General features: G+C 27.0%; 1 protein-coding gene across 1 annotated transcript in view; it reads right to left on the bottom strand.

Annotated features, from left to right (window-relative positions):
- LOC111636123 (brefeldin A-inhibited guanine nucleotide-exchange protein 1-like) overlaps nucleotides 1-18,390 on the bottom strand; it is a 115,478-nt gene that overhangs the window by 53,534 nt on the left and 43,554 nt on the right. Inside the window, exons 15-19 of the mRNA XM_023381298.1 lie at nucleotides 16,149-16,322; nucleotides 15,954-16,080; nucleotides 13,432-13,531; nucleotides 10,116-10,326; nucleotides 8,024-8,175 (exon numbers count right to left, since the gene is read on the bottom strand). Of these exons, the coding sequence (XP_023237066.1) occupies nucleotides 8,024-8,175; nucleotides 10,116-10,326; nucleotides 13,432-13,531; nucleotides 15,954-16,080; nucleotides 16,149-16,322 (764 nt within the window). The remainder of the gene's footprint in view (nucleotides 1-8,023; nucleotides 8,176-10,115; nucleotides 10,327-13,431; nucleotides 13,532-15,953; nucleotides 16,081-16,148; nucleotides 16,323-18,390) is intronic.

Below are 18,390 nucleotides of genomic sequence, written 5' to 3'. Positions count from 1 at the left end.
TCAAAAAATTCTTCATACAACTCAGACTAAATAAAAATGGGATTATTTTCAATGATAAGTTTCTGGATTACTCTCAAACCATATGCCCAAGATGTAATAAATCATTGTCTAAATTCCATATATTCTGTGAATGTGATAAAGTAAACAAGATCAGTCAAAGGTATGATATAAGTATAATAGACAATTGTTCCAATGAATCTGAGATGTATAAGATCCTTGATAGAGCAAATGTTAATACTATTTTTAAAATATATAACTATATGAACCATTTTTTAAAATAAATTGTGATTAATATCTTATGTTAATGAAAGTGTGAACCAGTTAGATATAAACTAATTAGTGCAAAGTATTAAGTTAGTGAAACAATAATATTCTTAAAGGTTTGTTTGCAAAAGATGTTTGTTATATTGTAAATATATGTTAAAAAAACAAAAGTTAAAACTTTAAGATATACAATGAGTATTTAATAGTTTTGTTCAAAGGTATCTAAATGAAGCATTCTGGACTAATATGTTGTATTAACAAACATCGCCCTTGTAACAGGCGAAAGCCTTATACGCTTAATAAATTGAATTGAATATAAATTTTATTAATAAATATAAGAAAGCAGATCACACAATTACTTTTAATGAAACCAAATAAATAATGTATTTTAATTGAAAGAATAGTAGAATTAGATATATTTATAATTAATATGAGAAAACAGAAATGATGATGAAAGATAAAAAAAAAAGGTATAGACAAAATAAAAAAAATTACAAGTATTTAATGAAAGTTATATAATCTATCTATATTAAAGTCCTCATTAATTAGCTATTATTTAGTTCAAAATAAATTAAATTAAAAAACAGGTAACTGAAGTAAACAAATATGCAATACAAATAAAGAAAAAACACAATATAAATTATGACTAGAAATATAGAAGAAAAACATGATAAACTCAAAAAAATAAAGGCAAATACAACAACATTAAGAAAAAAAATTCTAAGAGATCTAAATATACTACACAAAAGAATTTTTATACTACATGGAAAGAGAATTTTAAGATATTGAAAAGCTTGAGGATTTATGTAATATATCAAAACTAGCTATTCTTGTCTTACTTCCTTTTACAATGATATATTTAAACAAGGCAAGATTTTCATATTATGCTGCAACCAAATCAAAGTACAGAAACAGACTCAAAGCTAACACCAGATATGAAAATTCAACTTTCTAATATTGTGCCTGATAACCAAAGAGTTTGTAATTCAAAGACCCAGAAACATTGAAGTCATTAAGAATGCAATTTTACTGTATTTATCAGGTTGATTCAAAAGTTCTAAAACACAGACACAAGTACAAAACTTTATTGATATTAAAACACAATGACATGGTCATTCCTCAAAATAAAGATAATTGTTAGCAATGGTCTTAATGCATCTTTTTGCAAATTGGGGATTCCTTGGAAATACCACTTGACTGGTTTTGATGCCAAAACTCGCAAACCCCATTTTCAACATTATGCACTATATTGAAAGAATGTCCTTGCAGAAAATGGGCCAAAGATCAGAAGTGAAAATCTATAGGTCAGAGCTATAAGTTGGGTAAGTCAAAACTTTAATCCCCTTCAGCTCCTCTAACTTCTCTTGGACCACTCTAGAATGGTGGTCCAGAGCATTATCATGCTACAGCAGTGTATGCTTTCAATTAAGCAATGCTGGAGAGAGAGCATGCATGACTTCAAACACTCTTTCCAGTTGCTCAGCATAGAAGTTACCATCCACAGCCTGGCCATCAGGAACCAGTTTCCAATGTACTGAATCATCCAAATTCCACTAATAGTCATCTAGACCAAGGCTGGAATTCCCAGAATTGAAGTAGAAGACTAAGTCCCAGAATTCAGCTACAGTTGTCTTGTTCATCAAGCCTGGGCCTTCAATTTTGCACATTTTCTCTGCTGCTATCCTTGCACTAAACCCTTGTCTCCAGTAATAATGCAACATGACTTAAATGATAAATTTCGTCGTCATTCCTTGTTGTAGAAAACAAAATTCACCAAACAAATGAACTCAACAGCTCTATAAAACGATAGTATGTGCTTTGATGATGATGAATATGACTATATGATGATGATGAATATGACTATATGATGATGATGAATATAACAGCTCATTTGCATTCACAGCAGTTTTGCCAGTGCTAGAGATCTTTTTCACAAAAGTGTTGTCAGTGTCCAGGAACTTTTGAATCAGCTTGATATATATATAGTCAAACCTGTCTGTAATGAAAACTGTGTATAGTGAAAACCTGTCATTAATGGAAAATTTCTTCAGTTCCTTGAATTTTTTGCAAAAATTAATGTGAATTAACTTGTATATAGCGAAACCTATCTAATGTGAAAATGGAAATGAAAATTGGGCTGTATAACAGAAAAATCGGTAGCTTTATCTGATTTAATACAAATTTAACGTAGTTTACAAGCCTAGCATGTATAAATCAAAAAGTAAAACAATACACATACACAATACAGAATAGCAAAATATGACTACTGTATTTCAGTAATTTTATTGGGCGGCTGGATGGCCGAGCGGTCAAGCTGGCAGCCTACCACTCTGGGGGACCTGGGCTCGAATCTGAATAGGCCAAAAAACCCCAGGAATTTTTCAGGGGGTGGTCCATTTGGATATGTCAGGCCCCGTCTCCCACCACCCAGCAGGGCAGCCCCATTGTGGGCCTGGCCGAACCCATAATGAGCTTGCAAAAAGAGGCCTCTTAGAGCCCACAGGGCGGAAAGAATTAAAAAAAGAAAAAAAAAAAAAAGGTAATTTTATTGGAATTTAAACAGAAAGTTTTTGTGTATTTTTATTAACAGCTGTTTTTACATAAATATGTGATATAATTATAAGTTGTAAAATTTAACTCATTATTCCTGATGTGAAAATGTTTACTTTGTTTTGAAGGTTATTTTAAACTTTTTTACATCACATTTTATTTGAATAAAATCAAATCGAAATGTCTGCAGATAAAATCCACATTGGGCATATTATGCATGCTTTTTAAGTTTTGTAAAAGATATAACACCACACAAACAGTAAAAAATAATTGTACTGTGTATGGAAAAATGCTTCTAAACTCCAAATGTGTCAAATGTGGTTTTGAAAGTTTCATTTGGAAAATTTTGAACTAAAGGATACAAAATATATAGGCCTCCAAAAGCTGTTGAAGAGAAATTGTGGGAAGAAATTGTTAAAGATTGATGAATAACAACTCATAAATTTGCAACAAATCTTAGCGTGTCACAGACACATGTTGTTGAAACACTTCATTCACTTGAAATGGTTGTAAAACATGCTGATGATTGTGTTTGTCATGCAGTTTGTTTTTTTCACTTATGAAGAAAATGAACCAAATTGAGTAAAATTTTGTCTGACAAATGTAGGCAGCTGTAAGGTTTTATTTTAAACTGGTCACTCATTTTTATCTTAGAGAACTTTTTTATGGATGAATGAAAAAATTAAAGTTAAAATAAAAATATTTGTTATTAACCAAAAATATTTTCTAGCAGGTGGAGATTGTTCAGTCAAGTACCTTAGTACCACTGTATTAGATTAATGCAATTTTGATATACATGGTAACATTGAGAAATTTATTAATCACATTAATCAAGGGATACCTATAGTAGGTAGCCTGCATATAGTGGAAACCTGTCTACTATAGAAGAGTTGTTTGGTCCCTTGGGGTTCTGTTACAGACAGATTTGACTGTATGTATGTATGTACATATGTATGTATGTATGTATGTATGTATGCTAGTTCATTTTACTTTTTTTATGTGTATTGTTTTAATTAACGCTTGAGCATAAATGTTTGTTTTTCCTTAATGCTTAGATTTACTCATTTATTTTATTTATTATTTATATCTACCTATCCTATAAAATAACCAAAATGTTCCATTAAAATTTCAGAATTTGTGAAGTGTTCTGTGGTAAGAAAAATTTGCAATACACTGATATAAAGAAAGAAATCTTGACAAATGAATGAAAAAAACTTGATGGATGTTTTCTAAAATAATTTATTCAATATTAAAGATTAAAGATATACATATATTGTATATTTCTAATACCTAACATAAAGTAAAATAAAACAAGTGTCATAAAACACACATTCAAATATACAGTACATCTATGTTTAATTTTTAAAATAATAAGTAATGTTTTTACTTCAGTGCATTCCTAGATTTCATGGACATAACATTGCAAATTTTATGCAAAAGTAATATTTGCATTGCTTCCACTTTTATTGTTTTATTTTGAACTATTCAATGCATTTTAACAGCATATTTTCACTTCAATGTGATCTATTTGCATCTATTAAACTTCATCTTCCTCATTTTCACATTGTCTCATCATCATTTAAAAGTAATGAAGAAATAGTAATAAAGGAGCTAAATCATGAGGAACAACACATACAGATATTACTATTGTCTGACTTCACAATGACAGAGTCAAATATTATGATGGTTAACAGATTAATGGATAATTGAGTGATATATACAAGTTTTATTGTACTTTATAATAATATGTTTACTTTTAAATATTATTATTACAAATATTTTCAATTTTAAGTAATTTAATATAAAAAACTTACCTATTTCTCTTCACAATATGTTCAAAAGGACGTAAAAAATCTTTTTGAAATCTAAAATTGGCAAATTCTCCTTTCTCAATAAATTTCATTGAGAGTTGACGAAGTGAGTCTACAGCAAAAAATGCAACATCTTCACTTGGACTGCAACCAACCTATTTCAAACATTGAAACATTTTCAATATTAAAAGATAATCAACAAACCATCTTCAAATTTATTTAGCATATCAAGAAAATTATTATTTATAAACACAACNACATTATGCACTATATTGAAAGAATGTCCTTGCAGAAAATGGGCCAAAGATCAGAAGTGAAAATCTATAGATCAGAGCTATAAGTTGGGTAAGTCAAAACTTTAATCCCCTTCAGCTCCTCTAACTTCTCTTGGACCACTCTAGAATGGTGGTCCAGAGCATTATCATGCTACAGCAGTGTATGCTTTCAATTAAGCAATGCTGGAGAGAGAGCATGCATGACTTCAAACACTCTTTCCAGTTGCTCAGCATAGAAGTTACCATCCACAGCCTGGCCATCAGGAACCAGTTTCCAATGTACTGAATCATCCAAATTCCACTAATAGTCATCTAGACCAAGGCTGGAATTCCCAGAATTGAAGTAGAAGACTAAGTCCCAGAATTCAGCTACAGTTGTCTTGTTCATCAAGCCTGGGCCTTCAATTTTGCACATTTTCTCTGCTGCTATCCTTGCACTAAACCCTTGTCTCCAGTAATAATGCAACATGACTTAAATGATAAATTTCGTCGTCATTCCTTGTTGTAGAAAACAAAATTCACCAAACAAATGAACTCAACAGCTCTATAAAACGATAGTATGTGCTTTGATGATGATGAATATGACTATATGATGATGATGAATATGACTATATGATGATGATGAATATAACAGCTCATTTGCATTCACAGCAGTTTTGCCAGTGCTAGAGATCTTTTTCACAAAAGTGTTGTCAGTGTCCAGGAACTTTTGAATCAGCTTGATATATATATATAGTCAAACCTGTCTGTAATGAAAACTGTGTATAGTGAAAACCTGTCATTAATGGAAAATTTCTTCAGTTCCTTGAATTTTTTGCAAAAATTAATGTGAATTAACTTGTATATAGCGAAACCTATCTAATGTGAAAATGGAAATGAAAATTGGGCTGTATAACAGAAAAATCGGTAGCTTTATCTGATTTAATACAAATTTAACGTAGTTTACAAGCCTAGCATGTATAAATCAAAAAGTAAAACAATACACATACACAATACAGAATAGCAAAATATGACTACTGTATTTCAGTAATTTTATTGGGCGGCTGGATGGCCGAGCGGTCAAGCTGGCAGCCTACCACTCTGGGGGACCTGGGCTCGAATCTGAATAGGCCAAAAAACCCCAGGAATTTTTCAGGGGGTGGTCCATTTGGATATGTCGGGCCCCGTCTCCCACCACCCAGCAGGGCAGCCCCATTGTGGGCCTGGCCGAACCCATAATGAGCTTGCAAAAAGAGGCCTCTTAGAGCCCACAGGGCGGAAAGAATTAAAAAAAGAAAAAAAAAAAAAAGGTAATTTTATTGGAATTTAAACAGAAAGTTTTTGTGTATTTTTATTAACAGCTGTTTTTACATAAATATGTGATATAATTATAAGTTGTAAAATTTAACTCATTATTCCTGATGTGAAAATGTTTACTTTGTTTTGAAGGTTATTTTAAACTTTTTTACATCACATTTTATTTGAATAAAATCAAATCGAAATGTCTGCAGATAAAATCCACATTGGGCATATTATGCATGCTTTTTAAGTTTTGTAAAAGATATAACACCACACAGACAGTAAAAAATAATTGTACTGTGTATGGAAAAATGCTTCTAAACTCCAAATGTGTCAAATGTGGTTTTGAAAGTTTCATTTGGAAAATTTTGAACTAAAGGATACAAAATATATAGGCCTCCAAAAGCTGTTGAAGAGAAATTGTGGGAAGAAATTGTTAAAGATTGATGAATAACAACTCATAAATTTGCAACAAATCTTAGCGTGTCACAGACACATGTTGTTGAAACACTTCATTCACTTGAAATGGTTGTAAAACATGCTGATGATTGTGTTTGTCATGCAGTTTGTTTTTTTCACTTATGAAGAAAATGAACCAAATTGAGTAAAATTTTGTCTGACAAATGTAGGCAGCTGTAAGGTTTTATTTTAAACTGGTCACTCATTTTTATCTTAGAGAACTTTTTTATGGATGAATGAAAAAATTAAAGTTAAAATAAAAATATTTGTTATTAACCAAAAATATTTTCTAGCAGGTGGAGATTGTTCAGTCAAGTACCCTAGTACCACTGTATTAGATTAATGCAATTTTGATATACATGGTAACATTGAGAAATTTATTAATTACATTAATCAAGGGATACCTATAGTAGGTAGCCTGCATATAGCGGAAACCTGTCTACTATAGAAGAGTTGTTTGGTCCCTTGGGGTTCTGTTACAGACAGATTTGACTGTATGTATGTATGTACATATGTATGTATGTATGTATGTATGCTAGTTCATTTTACTTTTTTTATGTGTATTGTTTTAATTAACGCTTGAGCATAAATGTTTGTTTTTCCTTAATGCTTAGATTTACTCATTTATTTTATTTATTATTTATATCTACCTATCCTATAAAATAACCAAAATGTTCCAAAATGTTAAAATGTTAAAATTTCAGAATTTGTGAAGTGTTCTGTGGTAAGAAAAATTTGCAATACACTGATATAAAGAAAGAAATCTTGACAAATGAATGAAAAAAACTTGATGGATGTTTTCTAAAATAATTTATTCAATATTAAAGATTAAAGATATACATATATTGTATATTTCTAATACCTAACATAAAGTAAAATAAAACAAGTGTCATAAAACACACATTCAAATATACAGTACATCTATGTTTAATTTTTAAAATAATAAGTAATGTTTTTACTTCAGTGCATTCCTAGATTTCATGGACATAACATTGCAAATTTTATGCAAAAGTAATATTTGCATTGCTTCCACTTTTATTGTTTTATTTTGAACTATTCAATGCATTTTAACAGCATATTTTCACTTCAATGTGATCTATTTGCATCTATTAAACTTCATCTTCCTCATTTTCACATTGTCTCATCATCATTTAAAAGTAATGAAGAAATAGTAATAAAGGAGCTAAATCATGAGGAACAACACATACAGATATTACTATTGTCTGACTTCACAATGACAGAGTCAAATATTATGATGGTTAACAGATTAATGGATAATTGAGTGATATATACAAGTTTTATTGTACTTTATAATAATATGTTTACTTTTAAATATTATTATTACAAATATTTTCAATTTTAAGTAATTTAATATAAAAAACTTACCTATTTCTCTTCACAATATGTTCAAAAGGACGTAAAAAATCTTTTTGAAATCTAAAATTGGCAAATTCTCCTTTCTCAATAAATTTCATTGAGAGTTGACGAAGTGAGTCTACAGCAAAAAATGCAACATCTTCACTTGGACTGCAACCAACCTATTTCAAACATTGAAACATTTTCAATATTAAAAGATAATCAACAAACCATCTTCAAATTTATTTAGCATATCAAGAAAATTATTATTTATAAACACAACTGGGTCAAAAAATTTATTACCAAGTAAAAATATAATTGAGACAAAATTAGTTATTTAATAAAATAATTAGTTAAAAACTAGTTACAATTAAAAAAATTTAAAAATTAGTTAATTAAACATATATATATATATATAAAGAATCTTTATGTTAAAATCAAGAAAGAAGTTTTCAATAATGATAACATATTATAAATAATCACAATAAATACTTAATATAAACTCATATTTATATAATTTCATATATACAAAATAAATTTCAGGAAAAATAGAATTGTAATAAATGTAATAATGTAATTGTAAATGTAATGTAAATGTAATAAAAAAATAGAAATAGAAAAAATAGAATTTATTGCTTTCATGTTCACTTTACTGAAAATGATATATTCTTTTGATATTTTTAGAATAAGTATGAAAAAAATTCTTAATGTACAAAAAGAGACTTCAGGCTAAATCATACAATAACCATATCATCTAAATTAATCCTTGTCTTTAGGACAAATAGTTGACTATTTTTAAATACTGTTAGCTATGTCAAAGGTTCTAGCTTGAATTTAAATAAATTCAAGTATAAATTTTAGCTTATGTTTCTATAACTTGCACATAATTATTATTTATTACATTAACCTTCAATAGCTTTAAAAACAAACTTTTTTCTTCTATTTATTTTGTGTTTTCAAAATAACTAAGTAATACAGTAGAGTGTTGTTTATCTGAAAGTCAATTATCTGAAACGTCAATTATCCGAAAGAATTCCAGTTGGTAAATTTAAATTTTCGCCAGTGCTGTGGCGCTGCAATCTTTGGCTATGTCTTGTGCTACTCAAATATTTTACGTTTTTGATACTAAATTAACTTCTGAAGTATAATTTTTTTTTGTTTTTATATTTTTCAATATATTTATTTTGTTTGTACAAAATAAAAAAATAATTTTTAATGATACAATAGTCTTCGTTATGCTTAACATCGACGAAAATTCAATGCAAAGCGACACGCAACAGAGAAAAATTTCAACATGCGATAGGTTAATATATTTTTTCATACATAATCAGTTATCCGAAATATTGATTTTCCGAACAACCCCAGTCCCCAATTGATTCGGATAAATGACACTCTACTGTAATATGACATATCAAAATTTACAAATAAAAATTTAAATATAATACAATCATAAAAAAATATGTTTAGGCATACTAAAATTAAATCATAATAATTCATTTTGTATATTCTTAGTAAAATTTCTTAAAAATGTATAGCATATCAAAATTAATTTTGTATAAAGGCTATAGCAAAAAATAAAGGAAAATATTTACAAAAGATTATTTTTTTTCCTTACACATATTCTATTTGACAAAAATAATAGCAAATTATATAAAACAGCTAGTTGGGTTAAAACTCTTAAGTTATGTGCTACCAATTTTGAAAAATATAGTTTGAATCCTGAACAATACTTAAAAACTTTCAATGGTGATATAACCCAGATATGCTCCATTTCAACTATTCAGTCACTCCATTATGAACCTAGCTGAATCTATGACAAACTTGTTAAAACATCTCTTAATGCTCACAAAGAAGAAATAAAAGAAAAATATATGTATGTTACAAATATCATCATCAAAAATAATAATATACAATAGAATTCATATAATCATCATTATCCTTAAGACTTTTTAAGACTATGCTAAAAATAAATTAACTACAGGTAATACTCTCTAAAATGAAATCAATGTAATTGTGACATTAAAGTTCTATGACTTTTACATGATATGCAAGTTTCAGTTATAAATAAAACTGTATATACTAAAGAAACTTTATATCATAAATTTAGCAACAAAATGAATACCTTGTTAAAGTGTTCGCCTAAAACTTCCCAAATTCGAGACCACTGCAGACGTATTCTGCCCATATTGTAATATGAGATTTCCACAATTTTTTGAAGACTAAACATACGAGGATGTGTAGAATTTGCTAACTCTTCTAGAGATACTTGACAAAGGGCTTTTACAAAATCAACAATTGCGTAGCCATCCAAACGAGTTGAGCCAGTGAATATTCTTAAAAAATTTAAAGGAAAAATTTTATATTAATGAAATTTTTAATTTTTAGTTAAATTGTAATAATTTTTTAAAATTAAACTTTAGTCATTTTATTAATAAAAATATTGTCACACTTCAATCATCACCATTGTTCTCAAATAATTAATTATTATTTTCTTATATTTATAACAGAGTTATAAATATAAATTATTAATTATAACTATTATAAATATATATAAAAATAAAATAAAAATTTAGAGTAACAATTTTAAACAAATCTATTTCTGATTATAAAAATAATATTAATAACACTGATCTAAATATATAATGTGGAAAGATAATTTTATCAGGTATTCTTATGTATAAATTTTTAAAACATTATTTGTCACTCAGAAACAAACATTAAGACATATAATAATTTAATGACTATTATAAACTTAATCATTTTTCAGAGAGGCATTAATTTGACATTTACATGTATGTTATGAACAAAAAATTTTAGTCATTAAAACATGATAATTGTTTAATAAAAATATTTGAGTTTATTTCATAAAACACAATAAAAGTTTTAAAAAGTATAAAAAAAAGTTTTAAAAAAGTTTTAAAAAGTATAAAAAAGTATAAAACTTTATTGAAGATGTTCTGATGTGTATAAGTATTATATTAGCACAGCAGTTCCAACCCTTTTTCACTTATGTACCCCTTGGCAACCCATTTTCCTAAATTTTATTTTCCACTTCTTATTTTCACTAAGTTTTATTTTGCATGTTCCTCAAACAGTGCCACCTTAGTCAATTATACAGCACTATACATGTAAAAAGTTTTTTTTAAATCAAAAAGCATTGGAGGAAGAACACAAATAAATATAATAAAAATATAATTATATTTTTCTTTAGAACTAAGTATCAAGTGCCATGATATGGCCAAAGGCCTCAACTCAGAATCCAAATATTCTTACGGTATGCCTACATTTGCCATTATTCATTTCTTTTGCATACCCCTACACTGTAAGGAACTGAGTCTGAGCATTATTTTTATTTAATTTTTATTTTGCTTTTTAGTCTATTTTGTTTGGGGTTTACGTTTTGTTAGGACAAAGGTTCCCTCACCATTCACCTTAGTAATTAAAACAAAACTAAAAGAGACAAACGAAGAAAAACCAACTCACCGATGAGATGAAGTGCCATAGGGAAACTAATGCACATTTGTGCTCCTAAGTAGAAGTTTGAAAAGAAGTACTGTGTAAGAAAGGGGGGACACCCCATATGCACAAACTAGAGAACTCGCTAAACCTTGTTAAATTAAAACATCCCAACAATGTAATAAAGAATAATGTAAAAGGTTAGTGAGAAATGTCGGAAACTAGGCTGCCAGGATAAGACATGAAAATTAATTGTTAGATGTAAGTATGTAAATGAGGGGAGTGATTCCAGACCTACTTATGACATCATCTCAGAGTATAAAACCAGTTCACCGAGAGAAGACAAGCAAGGTGAGCTAAGACCGAAAGTGATCTAAGTGAAGTCCGAAAGCGATCGAGGTGAATTTCCAGAAAGCGATAGAGGTTAATTCCAGAGAGGGAGATTGAGAGAGAGTCTTGAAAATAGCGAAAGGAAGTGAAGAAAGGATAAAGGTTCCTAGTATTACGAGGTGACAGACAAGATTTTAGTTTTGTAAGAATTGTTGTACATAGGTTAATTGATTGAGATTGTCAAGTTCCAAGGGGGAATAGTTCTAAGTTAGTAAATAAATTGATTTGATTTTGTTGAGTAGTTCAAATTGTTGCTTTTTCATTGAATAAATTGTTTTGCTTGTTACTAATTTTGTATATAGTGCTTAATCCAATTAAGATTAAATAGTTGATTCCTTACTGACCTTGTATATAGTTATTTCGGTGCACGCATAAGTCCAGGCCTGGCATTCTAGCTGCAAACCTGCGTAAAGTATCCATTAGGTTAACGGACATCTTACCGGCACACAGTTCCGTGTCGTTTAACAATCATCTCAAATTAATTAGTACTTTACAACACTACCAAGAACATACTCCTAGGGGTTTGCATAACCACAGATGGGAATCGCTGCAATAGCATATACAGATGGATCCTGACATTCTTACTTCCAAATTTATGTAAAAAATTTCCATGTGAAAAACATCTAAGGAATTTTACAGAACAAACTGGTAATGTAAAATATCACAGAGAAAAAACTGCAGCATATGACAACACTAAACTGCCAACATAGACTCCCTTCCTTCCATAGAAAGACTTACTACACTTAGTTTACACATGTTAGTCTCTGTATTCATAAGGTTTATAATAAAACATGGCTCAAGTTATGTAAAAATTGACTTAAGCATAGGTTGTGAAACAATCCACTTATATAAAGTTAAAAGATTTCTCTACTTATATTTTAGTCAATAAGTATAATAGAAATATTTTTAAAATAAACTTTTTAAATTTGTTAATATATAAAAATAAATCATTTATCTTTTAATAAATAACATTAAATAAAGGCTTCTTTTAATATTTGAGTTTATAAGTGTTTATAATCAGTATTAATAATAAAAAAATAACAAAAAGCATAAAATTGAATAATTATTATTTTATAATATACTTATATCAATATTAAAATAAAATAATAATAAGTCAGTAAAAGTTTTAAAAAATGTAAATTTTTCAATTGTAATTTTAACATTATTTTTAATCTTTAATGCAATATGCTAAAAAATCCCATGTCAATGATAGAAATAAATTCAATTTTGTAAGAAAAAATTTAAAAAATGTGCAGTTACAACAAAATAATAATTGTAATCAGTGCTTTAAAATTATTAATGTAGAGCAGTTTCTTTCACAAATGTATTTAACATTTTGATTTAAATTTTTGTAATATTGGACAGCTAAATTTTATAATCTTAAACCAAACATCTACTTTATTTGCTTAATTATAAATTCTATTGTTTCAAATAAACAATATTTGATATTTAATAATAACATTTTGTGCACAGTCCAAACTTTTTTGTTTTTCTTCATTTCTTTTCAATACTTCTTATTGTCAAAAAAGTTAATACATTAATATAAATGATATTTATTAGTAAAAAGACTATATAGTATTAATGATACTAACCTATCAACAGCCACTACAACACTTTGAGAACTTGTTTCACCCATCGACTCTTGCAAACTTGCTATTTTCTTCTGATCTAATACCAATCCACCACGAGACACTGAAAATAAAGTTTTTAATATTTTGATAAGTAAATACTTTAAAACTTTGCCAAATAACAAATTTGTTCATATTAGAAATAATTCTATTTTGATTCTATTAAACAAGAATTCTTATTTTATTTTCATTTTAAGATTGATATAAACTCCTACAAATAATACTTTCTACATACTCCAATAACTATAGTAAAATGTCAGTATAGTTAAATTTTGTTACTTATAGTCAAAATGCCAGAATATTGGAAAAGTTATTACAAAATAAAAATCTTAACCTTAAGAGGTCATATGTGAGGTCAAAAAAAAAATCTATGTGAGGTCCTTTACCAATCCTCTACAATTTTAGAAGTCAATCATAAAAAGAAGAAAATTAACATAAACATATTAATTTTAATAATAAATGTTTTATTGTTAAAAAGTCAACATATTATAAAATAAGGTACAATTTAAAAAGGGAAACACTAAAAATTTCATTTTCATGATTTTTTTAATCACAAAAAAGTTACTAAAAGGTAAGAAAAGCTATCTATAAAAATCAGATAAATTTTATATTCAAAGGTATAAATCACTAGAAATATATTAATAACCAATATTGTTTATATTACAATTACATACTACACAAAATAAAAAGTAAAGTATATTTTTGTTGGTTTATAAAAAAATGTTATTACAAAACCTGACTTCAATTTTCTTTTTTATTGTAGAAATTTTTTAGGCACCTTGAAAAACTACATACATAGGCCATAAACTACAGCTTACATGTAAATATGACCCTGCTTGAAAGCAAGGAATTCTTAAAATTAATTTCCCTGGTACTGCTTGTTAGAGTAAATTTCATATTTCAAGATTCTATAAGAAACCATAGTGAATCAACAATTTGCAGGAACTTTTTCATGTTTTGACTCTCCTCTCAGAGACTCTCAGATAATAAGAGAACTTTTTGATCATCAATACAGAGAGGCCAACAATGAATGAGATGGTCTAGAAAGCTGAACATATCTAAATCAATCCTAAAAAATTCTGAGCCAACCCCAGACATGTACCTTATTCTTCCAGAATTGTCCTTTATCATCTCAATTATCTGGTCATCTGTATATGTAACTAAAAGTTTATTGTCAGTACTGTCTTGAACAAACCAGCTGATGCATGAAATAATGGCAGCATTGATAATAATGTGTACATCTCCAGAATAATTATTATTTATTGCTGAAAAAAGTCTATAATTTTTTATTGCACTTTATTTGTGATTTTTGATTGTCTGTAATTAAAGCCTTTTCTATAAATTCATGCACTATGCCACATTATTAAAATATGATATCAGACATATCTTTTCATTTTATCAGAAAATGATAGAAGTTTTGCATCAAATTAACTGAATCTGAAATGGTAATTTCAACTTCATGTTCACAATATTGGATGAGTCTAGATTACTATTTTGAATAATTATATAGTAATGACACTACATTACAAACTAAACTGACAATTAAGACAAATATTTGTATTGCCAGATAAATGTCCAGTGACAACAAAAAAAAAGTAATTTATACATTTATAGTTTTCATTATAATGATCACTTTCATTCATAATGAATTAAACCTTTATTATATTAAACTGAAATTTTTGTTACAGTATTATTTGTTAAACAAACATTTTTCCATTAAGATGCTTAGCAAATTGGCAGAAGGTTGAAAATAAATGCATTATACTGAAACTGTATGAGATAGTAAGAGAGAATTTTTGTTATATTTAGTTACTTATTTTTGTTTCAGTTATTTTAAGTTTTGGATGTTACGTTAAATCTAGACTGTTATCTCAACAATTTCAAACTAGAGCTTCATTTGTATAATTTAATAGTATGGTTCGAATAACAAATTAAAATTTTTATATATAAAATATTTTATCTATATTTAAACCCTAAACAATTTTCTATTTATATTCTTGTAAACAGATATTTGTATCTGTTTACAAGCCAAGTTAAGCAAAATCTTATTCCTTGTAAATGTGTAGTATGTAAATCAGCAATGTATAAAAATGAACTTGTCAAACTGGAAAAGGAAGCTATCATTCATTTCTGCTGGTCAGTGTGCAAATGTTAAATTGTAAATGATTGATTGGAGCTAATTATGCATTTCTTTTTTTCCTTCTAGGTTCTCTTCCCTAAAATCAGGTTAATCACTCGAAGTTTTGAATAATTGTAATTTTGTAATTTTTACAAATAATCAATTTTATTGTTATAATTACTGAATTAAAAATTGTAACATTTCAGTTCCACATTAATTGTTGTTGTTTTAGCATATTTTATTTTGTACTTTGCACATTCAAGTACCAAATTTTATAAATGTAGAATTTTGAAATATTATATTTTGCATTTTTATATATAAAATATATGAAATTTAATAAATCAAAATAAATTAATACTAAACTTACATTCTGCTGGATCTAAAGCAAATCCACCACTGTCAGTAATTGTTGATTGACCACTACTTAAATAACGTGGTTTTACACCAGTTCCAATTAATTGTGCTAATTCCAATTGAGAAATGCATCTCAAGATCTATCAAATTTAAAAAATATTTACATATCTATGAAATATAAAAAGCAATACCTAAAAGCAATACTGACCTCTAACCATGATTTTCCAAGATAGTTTCCATCTGTATGTGCAACAGTAATAAGTGTTTTAATTGTATCAATATTTTTAGCTTTCATTTCAGTAATAGGTGAATTAGCTGTAAGCAAGGTAAAACGAGCTAATGCTTGTACATAAGCATCACGTTCTAACTGCAACAGAATATATGCATGTCAAGTTAATTCAAAATTTATAAACTTTTTAAATAAAAATAGTAGATTTCTGATTATTATATTTGTGGTACCACAAATAAATCTACTATGCAAATAACAAATAAAACCTGTATAATTGTAAAAAATTAAATAAATAATAAATATACTAAACAAATTATAAATATCGAGTTCCTACTCAAATTTTTGAGTTAAATTCCATAACTTTTCCTGACCAACTTTGCACAAATTCCATGACCCTCACATCCCTTATAGTATGGCACATTGACATAATAAAACAGCATTTTATTTAATATGAACATACACTATTCTTCACTAGACTTTTTAATTGATTATTTTTTCTGATTAACAATTTTATATCTTTATAATCATTAAATTATTAAAATTAAAATGTTTTATTAAATAAAAATAATTTATCCTGTTATTAATCTACAATCATAAAATTACTTACCACAGCTGAAATAAAAATTATTTATTTATTATTCATTAACAAATCTGTTACAAAAGTATTAATTTATTAAATTTATCCCTTAATAAATTTTCCAAATATTAATTTCAAAACATTAATAAATAGAAAAAAGATTGGAAATTGTTCTGCAATCAAAATTATTAAAATGAAAAATTCTAATTTAAAATGATGATATTTAGCATTTTTTTTTTTTTTGCACTATGTTCTCATTTATTAATCAGTTCATTAACAGGCACTTTCAAATTAAAGGTGTAAAAGGTAATTGAGGAATTCACAGAAAGTTTAAAAAAAAAAATTTGAAAAAATTTTATTGATGATAGATTATTAAAAATATTACAGATTTTTCTCTCAAATTCATAATATTGCATATTTAAAATCTCAAAATATTTTAAAATTCAAAAATGATATTGTCATATATATTAGGGATTTAGTTTGATCCCCTAGCATCTTGTGATACTCTCCTCCATGTTGTATTTTATAATAATTACTTACATAAACAATTATTATTAGTTTTAAAATTGATCTACAACTGTCAGTAAAAAACATAAATGTCTATAATAAGCGTCCAAACATTAAACAAAATTTAAAAAATACACTATGTGATCACAATTAAAAAGGACTAATTTTGAGTGATTTTAAAATACAATCTTACAATGCAACAGAACAATAAGTCTTAGGTATAATAAGACTTACTTATTAACAGGGATATAAAATATTTTCAGGACCCAAAATTTCTCCTGAACATACACATAATTATCATGATTATTATTGGACACAAAATTAAATTATAATTTACAAATCAGTTAATTCACATAGGATACTTACTTACTACATAGGATAATTTCTTATTTTATGTTCATAAAATAAAATTCTTATCCAAACAAAATTACATGTTTATTTCAGTAAAATAAAATTACAGACAGCTAATAAAAACTACTTTTTTTTATAAAACAGTAAAACATAATTCTAAACAACTTGTACTAAAAATAACTTACAAATTTTAAACATAATTTTAAATGTTTGTCTTTACAAACATAAAATCAAATGTTTAAAATTACTCAAGATAATTTTGAAAATTTAATCATACAAATAAGGAAATAGTCCTACTGTACAATTTGCTATACAACACTAAACTGATAAACTAATGTAAAAATGTTTAAATTAAAAGGACATTTTAATTTAAGCAAGTGTCATCATTGTAGAATAGCATATACAATTATAAACTATAGTTGATTATTAGTAATAAAAGTGAAGGTGATGCCACAAACAATCTATTTTTAGCATAGGATGCTAATTAATGAACTTTTTGATGTCCAAAAACTCAAAATTTACTTATGATAATGTATGATTTTTTTCCTGAAAAATTATTTAAGAAATGCAAAATGAAAAACTGTTTTAGTTTTTGACTGATATTTTCATTATTTTTTTATCTTAAAGGCTATCATATTTTTATGATGATTTAAAGTATTTTTTGAAGTTAATATTTCTCATTTTATATTAATATTATATTAAATCTTTGAAAAAAATATGAAAAACAAAGAAAAAGTGTTTATAAAACTTCTATTTAATTATTTGATCAAGGTAATTCAGAATAAA

This window comes from Centruroides sculpturatus, unplaced genomic scaffold (genome assembly GCF_000671375.1).
Source record: "Centruroides sculpturatus isolate CEXI.00-Female unplaced genomic scaffold, Cexi_2.0 scaffold965, whole genome shotgun sequence".
In the NCBI taxonomy this organism is placed as follows: Eukaryota; Metazoa; Arthropoda; class Arachnida; order Scorpiones; family Buthidae; genus Centruroides; species Centruroides sculpturatus.
This window is presented reverse-complemented; position numbering and strand designations above follow the sequence as displayed.